General features: G+C 38.7%; 1 protein-coding gene across 1 annotated transcript; it reads right to left on the bottom strand.

The window, feature by feature from the left end:
* Nucleotides 1–6,169: 6,169 nt before the first annotated feature.
* On the bottom strand, nucleotides 6,170–13,972 carry tmed2 (transmembrane p24 trafficking protein 2). The gene is made up of 4 exons (XM_080046756.1): nucleotides 13,634–13,972; nucleotides 11,948–12,140; nucleotides 9,770–9,877; nucleotides 6,170–8,600 (listed from the first exon to the last, which is right to left on the bottom strand). Exons 1-4 carry the CDS (start codon nucleotides 13,811–13,813, stop codon nucleotides 8,476–8,478), a joined length of 606 nt encoding a protein of 201 aa, XP_079902882.1. The 5' UTR covers nucleotides 13,814–13,972; the 3' UTR covers nucleotides 6,170–8,475.
* Between the last annotated feature and the right edge of the window lie 712 nt (nucleotides 13,973–14,684).

Here is a 14,684-nt window from a genome sequence, read left to right as displayed (position 1 = left end):
AGCATATATAAACAAAACAGGATTGGACCCAGGATGGACCCCTGGGGGACCCCACAAGACAGAGGAGCAGAGGAGGAGGAGTGCTGACCTATGGACACTGAAAATGATCTATGGGAGAGGTAGGAGGAGAACCACTGCAGAGCTGAGCCCCTTATACCAACCCACTGATGGAGGCGGGCTAGAAGAGTGGGGTGGTCGACTGTATCGAAGGCAGCACTAAGGTCTAATAAGACTAAGATGGCGTTCTCACCTGTGTCTAGCGTGAGGAGTAAGTCATTAGACACTTTTAGCAAAGCCGTTTCAGTGCTGTGGCGTGCCTTAAAGCCAGACTGAAAGGGCTCCAAGACGTTGGCAGAGTTAAGAAATGGCAATACTTGAGAGAGGACTGCTTTTTCCAGAATTTTTGAAATTAATGGTAGTTTCGATATTGGACGGAAGTTATTTGGGCAATTAACATCCAGGTTATGTTTTTTAAGCAACGGCTGGACAACCGCGTGCTTGAAACATGAGGGAACAGTAGCAGAGACAAGGCATGTGTTAATAATGATCAGAATGCTTGAACCGATGGTTTCAATGGCGTCTTTGATGATCTGAGAGGGGATAGCGTCATTGGGGGATGTAGAGGGTTTCATGTGCTTGATAATATCTCTCAGATCTTCAAGGGTCACTGGTGAAAATTTTTCAAATATAGCTTTAACAGCTGGGGGACACGGTGAAGTGCTGGAAGCAGAGGGGGTAAAAGACAGTTTTATGTTTTTTATTTTATCAATAAAAAACTTTAAAAAAGTTTCACAAATGCCTGTGGATGACTCGACCTCTGGGGAGACTTTGGGGTTAATAATTGAGTTGAAGCTACAGTGGCCTTCAAGGACAAGAACAATTCTAAATTTTAAACAATGCATTTGATGACATTCCAACTATGACACTTTCAAGATAGCGGCACTAGGCCTTGGTCCAAAATATGCAGAAATATGGACATATATGAGACCCTTTCTAAGAGAAAAAAAAATAATAAAAAAAAAATATTTCAGCTATTGTGCACTAAATTAAATGTACTTATGGATATTATAATTACTTTCTACAAAATCTGCTAGGAAATAAAACCCAAAATTCTACACACTGCAGGTTTAAAGGAAAAAAAGTTCAAAAATCATGCAATCACAGAAAAGTATTTCATTCACTCTCAATCTGCTCATTCTTTCACTCTTAAATAAATATCTAATAAATTATCCTGTTAAGGTTGGAGGTCAACTCAGGTGGAAGAATATTTCAGGAGACTTGGATGAATTATGAAGCAATATTTATTACAGACTTGGCCAAGGAGAACCGGACTGCAACTCTTGTGACTTGCACTTCAATTCTGCCAGACACATGCTTAGAGCTGTGTTTTAACCTCGCGCGCTATCTCTACCACCTCCCCGGCTCGGGCACCAAGCGTACCAATGTTTTGGTTCAGAGCTGAACACAGTGAACCATAACATTCTGGAGTAGAAGGAGATGAGACTTTATCTATACAACTGACCTAAGTGTCTCCTAACAGGCTCCAAGGCTGACCTAGAGTCTGAGAGACAGACACACAAGATAGGCATATATGACCTCTCAATCTTTCCCATTAATATTACAACTAAAGACCCAAAATTCCCTCACAAGAACTATAGCAACATACATCAAGTCTTAGAAGAAGAGGTTTTTGAAAAGCTGTATCAAAAACCTGCTAACAGTGTCTACCCAAGCCCCCCCCCCTCCAAAAAGTTATATCAAAAGTTAAAGGTGAAGTAAGCGATTTATTTATGTTAATATAAGTGTTAAATCGCTCTTTATTCATACAGTGATCACTTACATAATGTGTGCGTTTCATAAAGCCGATCTCTTAGTCAGCTGCTCTGCATGTAATCGGCAAATAAACTATCCCGAAATTAATATCCAATCACAAGAGAGAACACTACAAACCGGCACCCGTCTCACTCATGGTCTCACTGCCGGTGCACGCCAGAGCAACAGATGTGGGTGAATGTTTATGCACCTACAATGGCGGAGCAGGTAAAAATCCTTCCCAATGTCTGTTCTGATGGTTTTTATCATGTTTTATCACACTTATGGATCTGAGATGATGCTAGATAACTCGCTGCTTGAAGACCGCAGTGCATTAATGTGGTGACGTAGGGACGAGGGAGGGGACTGCTAACTGCAGTAACTGAGAGGAAGTTAGCTAAAAGAACCATTCCGCTTACAGCACCTTTAAAGTTCCCATTATTCAGAATGCCCCAGTAATCACACAGGCAAGTGTCGCTTATCTATACAAATACCTTACTTAAAAATGTAAGATTAAATAGAAAACATTTTAAACATTTTAAATTTTATTTTCAATGTTGTTAATTATTTTTTATTTCTTCTTTCTTGTGACATATTCTCCTGTCGATTTGATTAGATACTTAAGAGCGTATGAATGTTATGACCCATTGTAATGGATATTGTTTCTAAGTGAAAGTAATTGCTGTAAAAGGAGATCTGAAGAACATTCAAAATAAAAAAATATTATTAAAAAAAAAAACATTTTAAATATTTTGTTTGAATTGTTTTTATTGGACAATGCAGTGAGATCAAGCAACAAGCATCAACATTTTTAATATTTTTTTTTTTTAAAGTTGCATCAATGGTAGAAATGTTGCTAAAGCTAATGGTCATTCCTGCAAGCATTGAAGGGCTTAGACATAACTTCAGCCACAGACGAGAAGAATCTTCTTACGACACAACCTTGATCATTCTTCGAAGCCGGATACGAACAAAAACTCTTTGTATTCTTGAGTGTCTCCAACCTGGGAGATTTTACCAGGTTAGCTTTTAAAGAATTAACAAAAACGTGGTCGAAAGCATTATCCTCCGATTCGATGGCCGACTGGAGTAAGCTAGCAGATCCAAATCTGTTCCCGAGGTCACCGAACAGACAATAGACCATCTCATCTGTGTTGGTCTTCTTGGTGGTTATAACGGGGGTGTTACTAGCTTTAAATTCATCAATTGTCTTTTTCGCGACACGGGTAACAAACTCATTGGAATCTTTCGGGCTTAGTTGTTTGTCGGTGGCTTTCGCAGTTTGCGTTATCAATTTCTCCAACAGCAAAGAGACAGCTTGGATTTCATCTCCGAAATTTGGCGTTTCAATAATAATTTCCTCCTCCTTCTGCCGTTCTGAATTTGCTGTATTTTGTCCTTGACTGGCCACCACCATCTTTGACAAAACCTCTTCGATGTCCGCCAAAGCCACGGACACTTTATCGGCTTGATTCATCGTGCCTGAATAATTTTTTAACCACAGTAGCACCTGCTGCAAGAAAGCTCTAACCGCGTCCTCTGTCATTACATAGGAAAGTTCAGGGGACGTGTTCGGCTGAGTTAAATCTACCTCCTTTACGACCCAACATATAGCCGGGTCGGACATCTTTTTCTGTCCCTCGGTAACCGTGGGAATTTGATATTTTTGCCCGTGTGTCAAGTGGAGATAGATGTCGTCTGTGAGTTTCTTTGCGAGTTTGCTGAGCGCTTCGGAAGAGGAGAAATGTTCCATATGTTTGAAGACAGACATCGTACTAGACATTGTCTGGGGCAAGAAGAACTCCTTAAGAAGACTGTCCACATCCTCCATAATGGTCTGAAGGCTGGTGTCACTTTCATTGCGAGATTGCAGCTCACTTGCACCAACTATTGTGGTCCTATCGATAGCAGCACAAGGCTTAATTGTGGACTTGAGTTTGAGTGAGTCCGATACAACACCTGGTATAGTGAAGCCTAATTCACACTCATTCGGTGGTGGTGGTGGTGTCTTTAATATAAGAGATTTCGAATTCATAATCACAGGTAAGTCCATGGATGGCATATTGAACTTGGTCTTGAGTCCGTCCACGATTTGATGCATTAGTTTTCTTGCAAACTCGCAAAATCGGTGTTGTCTCTCGTGGCTTACAATAGCTGTGTATTGTGAGGTGGATGAGTGTGTGTTTGCAAAAGAGGCCTTAAGCTTACTCGCCGCCAAATGTGAGTTTAAGTAAGGCATGAATGGGAAACAGGTACATTTGGGAGTAGCCTCTCGATTCACAGACGCATCCATGTTATAGGCGAAACTTTGAAGTGCGTGAGCTTCATTTGAAGTAACGGCCTCCGAAAAAGTAGTTGAAGATGAAATTGATAAGCCAATGATAGAGTCTTTGGGTACACCTAGCTCTTCAAGTAACTTTATCTGTGTCTGTAGTCTTGGCTGAGATTGTTCCCGAGAAATGTCTTCCAAAAATGTTGTAGGTGACACTGCTATGTGATTGTACTCTTTGGGTCCAACCAGTTCTTTGTGAGGGTTTGAGTGTGTCTGAGATTGTCCTCGAGAAATTACATCCAGTGAAGTTGAAGGTGAAATTGATATTTGATAGGGTTCCTTTTGTATGGCTCTCATCTCCTTACATATCTCTTCATCAATCTGGGGTGATACTCGAACTTCATCCAGGATTTCCACCAAAGTAGTCCTTTCAAAATCTTGCGAAACACACAATTTCCGTTTACTATCCACCTCAGCTAAGCGTCTTTGTAGCATTCTGGCCGCACACGTTACCATATCATCAAGAATGCTAGTGCAAGATATTGTGCTACTCACGAAAAAAGCTGGTTCTTCTAATGGTGGAATTGTTGCTTTGATGGCCACAGATAGGACGGAATTGACCTTCAGTGCCACTTCTTTAGTAACCAATTTGGTGAAGTTATCTGAGAACACACATGCCTCTCCCTCTCCATCTATCTGTAAAATTTCAGTGAAAATGTTCGCGAGGGAATCCCCAAACGAAGCTCGTATGCGCTCTTCAGAAAAAACAAATAAATCCGTAGATGGGTAGTCCTGCGATTCTGTGTTTTTCCGATACGCTACGCCGGGCATAACAGCATGGAGGATAGCTGTGGAAATTGATTGTACGATATGCATACACGTCTCAGCCAAAACAGTCCTGGTAAGAGAGTCTATGTCACCAACTGCGATCAACCGCCATTGTCCGGGGGTCAGTTTTTCCAGGGATGAGTTGACTAGCGCACGGAGGGTCTCTAGTGTGATTTGAGGGATTTCACACATAATCATCTCAGATTGGGACAGGTCCATGGTGATCGCAAAATATGTATTGAGTATTTTTGTCTTTCTCGAGTGAAACAGTTTAAATGTTGGCTACTTCTCCTTATTCTGTGAAGTCAACAGGTTTGTGTGGGAGTGTTTAGAATAGAATGTTCTGTAGTTCCATTCCATGAGCCAGTGTTTCATCATCATGAAGGTTCCAATTCCAGAATGCTTCATTCATTGGCTTAGAGCATTTTTTAACCGAGAATAAGACATTTAGTTATAAAAAAAATACAATAAGATAATATTAATATAAGCCTACTTTAAAGTCTGGTGTGGAGCTTGTCCCTGCATTCCAATCCCCATACTTCCCTACTATTTAGTATGCCAGAAAAAGATTTAGGATGTCCCAATACATGCACGTCAATTGTAGTATGCTGAAAATACCTAGATGCCCCACTTACTCCAATAGCGTTTTGGAGTATTCGTCTTTATTCTTGACATTTCTCGACATAATGGAAAAAAAATAACTTCCTTTTCAAATTTGTTTCTCTCTCCCGTGGCCCTAAAACTTTTCTGTACTTTAGTATGTAGTGTAGTAAAAAGAAAAAGTATGTGATTTGGAACGCATGGGAGTATTTAAAACTATTTGATTGAAGTGCGACTGCAGTTAGGGTTCGAAGAAAATCAAGTCACTCATACGGAAATGTTATCTTTGAAAGCACGTATTTTGTAAACACCACAAGTGAATGTAAACTGTAAAATAAATGTAGTGAAGTAGAAAAATGCAACATTAGTACCTCAGACTTGTATGAGATTTGGTCCACAAAACTTTCTTAAGACCTAATCCTTAGCCCCAGTTTAATTAGAAAGGTGGCGTAGTGGATAGAGCGCGTACCATATTGGCTCCGGCCTTCGTTGCAGTGGTCGCAGGTTCAAATCCGACCCGTGGACCTTTACTCCAGGTCATCTCCCCTCTCTCTCTCTCTGTCTCTCCATTTCAACTCTGTCTGTACTGTCAAATAAAGCTTGAAAATGCCAGAAAATAAATAAATCTTAAAAAAAATAAAAAATAAGACACCAAAATAGTCGTACAGAATATTATTGGCTTTATTATGAAACCTGGGGCAATTTCCACAGACAACCATTCTACATTTGTACAGATCCATTTTACCAGATTTTTGTTGTGATCACAAAAAAAGGAAGTAGAGACTGTTTGTGTACAGAGACGTTTCCCTGCCTGAGCTCACCAAAAAAAAGATTGTTTTTAATACAAAATTGGAGTAAATTCAGCCACATGCAAATATTTAAAAGATGTCACAGCGGATAGCTTCTACCTTGGACGTATTCTTAATTTATTTTTTTAACCTTATATACGGGGTGAAAAGAAATAAAAAAATAAAAAGATATGATTTTTTTTTTTTTTTGGAAGGAAAAGTCATCTTCATCTTAAACAGTTGCATGTCACTGAATATGTTCCAGAAAGAAAAAAAACAAACAGTTCAAAATTGTAATACAATCATAATTTAAAATTCCCCCCTCAAACCGCCAAACCCTGCCAAAACAAAATAACTATAAAGAGAAGCAACTAAAGCACACAGCAGTCATTAGGTTATCGGATCCCAAACCCCCGCCAGCCCGCCCACCCGCCCAGCCTCCATCAACATGTAACAAGTATTCTCAGTATTCCTAGTCACTTTTACTATGGAGATGTAGGACTCCAAGTAGTAAGTTCATTTTAAAAACCCCTCAACCCAATCTTTGCCCTTGTTCTTCAAGGTCATACTGTTTAGTGGATGTTTTGAAAGTAAAGCGATGTCCACACACACGTACATGGATATTTTTGAGAATGCATTTTCTGTTTGCAAAAGATTTACGACAGTGTTTAAAAGGTGCTCCGAGGAACTTTCAGTTTGTGTTCATTCTAGCGGCCCCCTTTGGACAAAAGCGGTAGTGTTTTTACTACGCCAGCTGTTGTACCTGGGTGAGCGTATACCCCATGACAAAGGCATTAAGAAAAACTATACAAAAATAGCATTCTTTGTACTGATGGTCTCGTTTGCTAAAAGTTCCTCATAGTTCCTTTAAGAAAATCTCTCCGTTCACTCGAAAATGCCAAAAAACATTGAAAACGTTGTTAAATGTGGACAGAAATCCCAAACAACACAAATAAAAACATACTGTTACGAGAATACCAATGTATGTGTGAGGACATGGCCTAAAAACCTGTTTGAAAGTGAAGTCAACTCATGAAACTATGAGGCCAAGAAACCACTCTCGAACTAGGGAGTTAACAAAGTTTTCCCGCCAAAATATGTCGACTTAAGCCCCTCCCTCCCATGGCAACCATCGCTATGAATCAACAGACAGAGATAGAAGCGGTACAGTTTCCCTTAAAGAACAGTATAAATCCTTCAGATGTACAGCTCCGGAAAAAAATGAAGAGACCAGTCTGGATTTTTCTTAAATCTTCATCTCTACATTACTTATTGAAAATGCTCTTTAATGACAAAAAAATGTATTCGAATTTGGTAGAAATGTTGTCAGTAGTTTTTTTATATCATAAAACCAGAATGTTCATTCTACTCAAACATATGCCTAAAATTAGTAAAACGAGAGACACTGAACATTTGGAGTGGTGTCTTAATATTTTCCAGAGCTGTATATATATATTTTTTTAGACGTTTTCAAATTTTGAGAGTGCAATTTTGTTTATTTGAGAGCATCATAGCAACATAAAGATATCACATATCTGCACGTACACCGTCTGACTTAGATAATTTGAACGTAAACCTCTCCTGAATCTCAGACACAAATCTAATGCAAGCTTTTGATTTAAAAAAATAATAATTGTTGCCATTTTCATCAAAGGAAAAAGGCTCCCATGTATTTTCTTAATAAGGGCTACATTCTCTCTGTATTGATTCCACGCATGCCAATCCTATAGTGATATTAATATGTATTTATAAGTCCTTTTTTAAACCGAATGCCTCTTTGTAAAATTATGAACTTCTCAAGTAATTCAAAGGCAAAACTGTACTGGCAAATTAAAAAAAAAGCTACTTAACTGTAATTAAACAAAACAATATTGGACGAACAAAATCTGATAAACAAACTGATTCTACAAAGCCATTTCATTCATTGCAAAACAGAAAAAAAAACTACTTACATTATGATTGACAAACCCAAATAGGTAACAGGTGAAAAAAAAAAAAAAAAAAAAAAAACATCCGAGATCCAATCTAAATGTGGGTTTTTTTTTTTTTTTTCCTAACTCAAGTCTCATTTTTTCCAGAGGTGTAAAATAGCAGGTTTTTTTCTTGGTTGTTGGAGAGAGAAAAAACAGTGGCGGACAAACACACACACACTCAGGGATTCATTTTAAAATCGCTCTACACAACTCGCCGTACTTCAAAAAATCTCTTCAGGTAGTAAATCTGTCCCAGTGTCATGGCAACCAGAACCAGCGCTTCGAAGAACGACCACAGAACCACTCGGCTGTTTGTGTTGTCGTTGACTACGGAAAGAGAGAGAGAGAGAAAGAAAGAGAGATAGAGAAAGTTTGTGAGGTTACATATCTGATGGCAATTTATTATTATTATTATTATTATTATTATTATTATTATGTTGTTGTTGTTTTTTTAACTCGAGATATCATTGAGGGGTTGTGACCCTTCATTTGCAATGATGTCGAGCAACAAAAAACAACAATACATACGCAATATACAATGCAAATACATGAAATACACAACAAGCTGATAAAGAGAAAACATTTTAGACAGGAGGTGTAGTGTGGCTGGAAAATAAAATTAATAAAAAGTACAATATAGCCTAATTAAAAACTAACTATATTGTGCATCGAAATATCCACCATATATTCTGCTCTAAATGTACAAACACAACATTATAAATTCTAATGAAAAACTTTTTATTTGTCAAGTCTCCAAGCTAACTTTTTTTTTTATACTAGAACCACTAAATTATTACAGTTTTTACAAGAGTTGTCAGTAATTCTGGAGAATGCTTGTTGTCAAAATCAGTGAATATCTCCTCAACAATCCACTACCTGTCCGTACCGTATGTGTGTGTGTGTGTGCACTGGTATGTTTCTAGCTACAGTGGGCCCCACTGTGCTTTCAGCGCACACACAGCACGGACTGGTACTACTGGTATTCACTGATTTTGACAACAAGCGATTTCCAGAATCACTGACTCCACCTTTAACTGGACAAGTTGGTAACACTGCTGTACAGTTAAAGACGTGATGATTAGATTAAATGAAGCTCACTCCTTGTTTTTCAACATGATGGGAATAATAAAAGATCATTGTAATATATATATATTTTTTTAAAGTCTGCAAATGTTCACGTGCCGCTATTTGTGAAAATGACTTTCACTCAAAAAATGGCCACAAAAAGCCTGTAGCCCTGTTGGTACGTTATTCTTTTAAAAATCTGTGGACTTGGGGCGCTCCGGTGGTTTAGTGGATAGAGCGCGTACCATATCGGCTCCGGCCTTCGCTGCAGTGGTCGCGGGTTCAAATCCAACCCGTGGACCTTTACTGCAGGTCATCCCCCCCCCTCTCTCTCTCTCTCTGTCTGTCTGTCCATTTCAACTCTGTACTGTCTAATAAAGCTTGAAAATGCCAAAAACATTATCTTTAAAAATAATAATCTGTGGACTCACTGGCTCTGTGTATCCTCTCGCGAACCTCCATGTACTCCTGCTCGTGTTTGACCGCTGTCATAGCAACCGCCAGTTCGTTGATCATCTCCTCCAGTTTGTTCTGGTGAGCTGAAAAAATGCAAAAAGTCAAAATCAGTGAAATACCAAAAACATGGCCGCCGTGCATCAAGAAACAAAACATGCAATAACATGCATTTTTAAAGGAATACTTCACCCATACGGAACCAGCGTTATATCATTATAAAATCGCTATCATAATATAATGAATGAGGTTTTTTCTTCCCTCAGTCTTCCCTTGGCCCAGCTGTCCTGCTAATCCTAACCCTACATTTTACCCTGTGTGATGTGTCACACAAGGTAAAATGTAGGGTTAGACAGTGAGACCATAAAACACTCTTTCTGCCTTTTCTCAGGCTAGGATGAACCGATTTCAAAAATGTTTGCAGATGTATACTACATTAGGATCTCAGAGTTCAATACACCTTCATATTTCCACCGGTGAAGTAGGTCTTTAAACGGTTTTGAAATTGTGACGCATGTCGCAGGCGATGCTAGTTCCATCATCACCGGAGACATTTTTTTTTCATTTTTCCTACACGTTCTCAATGTGCAAACTAGTCAAACCATTCACAAAAAAATCAACTTCCAAAATGTGTTGCAGAGAAAAAATGCCAAAAATATTAGTTTATATTCTACATGGAAACAACACTGGTTAGAGAAAAAACTCCACAGTGCAAAACAAAACTCAAAAGTCTATTTGACCAGAGCAGTTTAGTCGTTTGCTGCCCTGAGCCCCTACCATCCCAGCTGTCTGCACCTACAAAGGGAACACACAGTGCCCACAAGGAAAAGTCAAAGAATAGGAAAGAAAATGTCATGAACAAGATCGATAACAGTAGAATACAGAGAGAAAAAGTGGATAGGATTCTGCGTGAGCAATGTGGGAAAAGAATGAAGAATACGGGAAGAGGGCTGGGCTATTTGACCTCCAATCAATTAAAGATTTATTGAACATTTTACATTGATTAAGATTATTTTGTGTATGTTCTTTCTTTAGCCTTCAAAAGTTCACTGATAAGGTTTGTACTGTTAAAGCTGGGGTGGAGGATTTGGGGAGAAAATGGCAGTTGGGATAGAGATTCGAATCCAAATACCTCAACCGCTCCACTTGTTCTCTTTGGTCCCTCCCCTATGGTCCCTCCCTGACATGCTCTACACCAACAAAGTCGTGCCAAAGTGAATGGACAGTCCCAACAGCCAATTAGAACAGAGAATCGGAGCCTCACTCTGATTGGTCAAAGTGTACAGCTCATGTTAACTTTGACCAATCAGAAATCACATACCCCAGCTTTAATATGCTCAACTATTAAAGCCGAGATATTGAGATTTCTAATGGAAGAGTGCTTTGAAGAACTATTTATGATTATTAATTGAATATTTCAAGCTGAAATCAATTTAGTTTTTAAAGTCAAAATGTTGTCCCTCTGTCACAGTTTGCAAACTGCACACAAAATAAATGATCTATATTTTAATTTCCCCATTTGAAAACTTAGGAATTAACTTTATCTCTTGCTAAAATATCTATGTCAACTTCGATTAATAACCCAGCCCTATGTGAGATGTAGATTTGCCAATTTTATGTGCAATAATACTTCCATACCTTCTGTTTATTTGTTTATTTATCTTCATTTTTAACCCAATACCTTCTGTATATTTGATATAGAAATGCTTTACGTGCGCACGTCACTTTACGTGCGCACCGGATTGTGGGTCAGAATCGCCCAAATAGGATGCAGTTTTCAACATTAACAATCTTGGCCGCATGAAGTAGGACATCTGTGTACTTCTAACCATCCTAAATCTGGCCACAAGAATCGGGACATCCTAAATCTTTTTTCTACCACCATACTAAATAGTAGAAAGTATGCGATTCGGAACGCAGGGTCATTTTATGTTCGTTATTAACCCCCTACCTCCCGTCTCCATGTCCTGGCCTTTTGAAAAGTACAACATAACTTAAATCTCATGTAAACAATTATTAATTTACAACAAGGGTAAGATTACGTCGGTTAAAAGTCCTGATTGTCGGTTTCAATTAATTGCCCAGCCCTGTATGAGATGTAGATTTGCCTATTTTATGTAGAAATGCTTATTTTATGTGCATTTTTAACCCCCTACCTTCCGTCTCCATGTCCTGGCCTTTGGGAGCCTCTCCGATGTCGATGGTGAACATGACAATCTTAGGCGTCATGGTGGACATCTTGTTGCTGAAGCAGAACTTGTAGGTTCCGTCCATGTGAGCCGCCACCGAGTATTTACCGCTCGACTCTCTGTCCCCTTTGTAGATCTGCTTCCCGTCAGGACCGGTTATCTGAGGGGAAAAGGGGGACGCAAGATGCTGAATCAATATATACAGCTCTGGAAAAAGTTAAGAGACCAGTCTGGATTTTTCTTCAATCTTCATCTCTACACTACTTATTGGAAATGCTCTTAATGACAATATTTTTTATTGTGAATTTGGTAGAAATGTTGTCAGTAGTTTATATTATAAAACCAAAATGTTCATTCTACTCAAACATATGCCTATAAAGAGTAAAACGAGAAACACTCAACAATTGGAGTGGTCTCTTAAATCTTTCCAGAGCTGTACATATTATCAGGAGTTTTCCTGCATATTAATCTCGGAGGCAGCAATCTCGGCAAAAACTAACACTTCATAAGCATGCCACAACTTCAACAGTTTCTTATAACATGCAATGCCTGTAGTAGTCTTCTTTGTATATTAGTATTTAAAATAACACCCGAACACACTTAAATAACATATTCTTACTGAAAGGACGCATCTTGCCATCTTTTTGAGTTGTTATGAACTCAATTGATTAGCCTACAGTATCTGAAAGTGTGGTTCATCGGCATGAATTGATAATGTTGTAGCAAAATTTAAATTCAAAATATTGGACCATCACCCTTTTTCGTGCCAGGAAAAACCCTAAAGAGAGAAGGCTATAGAAGACTGCAGCCTGAGAGGCAGCATGGCATACATACCATGATGGGACTCTTAACATATGGCAGCAACATATGCGTACACACAATACACTCAGTTACAGTTTAAACCAAACAAACTTCAAGTCACAAGACAGGTAACCTAACTATCATGGTGAGTAAACCTCAACAGTCAACTTTTGTGATTACCGGTACACTTGTCACTATCATATTGATAGATCTCGTTCATATTTGATTACACACTAACTTTGATGTAAATGTCACTTATATTATCAGTTTATGTGAAAAGTTGAATTTGCAGTTATATGTGTAGCCTACTCAACTTCAACTGAGTAAAAAAAGTATTATACTTATATTAGTATTCTTATTTTGTTTCACTGTTGTATTTTTGTATGTAAACGTGACTCTTGTCCAGTGCATTTAAGAGTAATATTGATCCTGCTTCAACCTACATTTGAAAAACTGAACTTAAAACATTTAATAATATCAAATCCTACAATGAATTAGAAAAAAACTATAGCAATGGCTGCAAAGGGTGCACTTCCTGCATCCTAACTAATGAATCATCTAACCGTCCATAGCCCGTTGTTTAGCGATAGAAACATGGCCAGATAAAGCAGCAACAACAATCAAATCTAAAAATAAACCCATTGTTGATGCAAGACCTTTTAATCGCGTTTGACAGGAGAGATAGTGACACTACACTAGACGTTACGAGGCATAGAACTGTATGAACGTTACGCAGGCGGCTAGCTAACGTTAGCATAGGCCTAATGTGTCACAAATGGCAGTTAACGTTCAAATAACACATATCTACTCGTTTTAGTTGGTTTGTTTACTATCTAAACACATGTATTATACCTCCACATCGATGTCCAGGAAGCCTCCCTCGGCTACCTCGAACATAAGGCCCATTTTCGTCCCAGAGTTGACCCGCTCGTAGAAGCATTCTTCAGCATGGGCGTCAATGCTGACGAAGTAGCCGGACGCAGTGGCACACAAGGCGGCCATCAAAACGACGAGCTCCGAGAGGGTAAACATGGTTCTTTTGAGGGTTTTAACCACTAATTTTGAGTAGTAAAAATAGAGTCCAAAGGGTTAGCTTATCCTGTAGGAGAGCAGGATGTCAGCGTGTGTGAATGAGTTGTTGCAGGAGATTGTAGAAGAGCCGCATACGCTCTCTGACTGCCACGTACGGGCTTAAACGGGAAGCCGAGAGGGCCAAAACCTACCAAAAAGCGCTTGTCGTAAACGTAAAGCGCTGTCAAAATCAAATGAAGCCCCACTTGTTGACCCCTACTGTGTCTTTGAAATATCATTTCCTGCCATTGTATTTAAAAATACACTAACATATGGCATTCACGTTTTATTTATTTATTTTTCGATTTATTTATGTTTAATTAATCATGTATATTTTGTGCTCTTGTCCTCTTGTTTTACCCTTTCAGCCCTCCCATGTTCTAGCAAGAGATATGTTATTATTGGTATGATGTAACAATAATAAGTGTCCCATCAACAACACAACAACAACATTAAAGGTGCAGTCAGCAATTCTGGAAAACACCTGTTGTCAAAATCACTTTTTTATGTCAAAATCAGTGTAGCCTACATCTTTTCACAGTCCTTACTGTTTGAGCAATGAAAAATAAATGGTGTTAATAAACAGCCTAAGCTCTGTAAACGGGCCAGCAACATGCCCCGAGAAAAAAACCATAAATAACTTACAAAACACAATATAACTTAAAGCTATAGCGCATAACTTCTGTCGCCACCCTTGAGGAATTCGGAGTAATTGCAAGTCTTATGTGATCAGGCATGGATTTCATCCCTTTTGCTGTATGTCCAGGTTTTTTTAGCAGTAGAATCAACAACTGAAACATTTCTTGGACACTACTTGACACTAGTCTCACAC

This window comes from Ammodytes marinus (assembly GCF_949987685.1).
Source record: "Ammodytes marinus genome assembly, chromosome: 18".
In the NCBI taxonomy this organism is placed as follows: domain Eukaryota; kingdom Metazoa; phylum Chordata; class Actinopteri; order Uranoscopiformes; family Ammodytidae; genus Ammodytes; species Ammodytes marinus.
The sequence above is the reverse complement of the archived record's forward strand: the minus strand, read 5'-3'. Positions and strand labels throughout refer to the sequence as shown.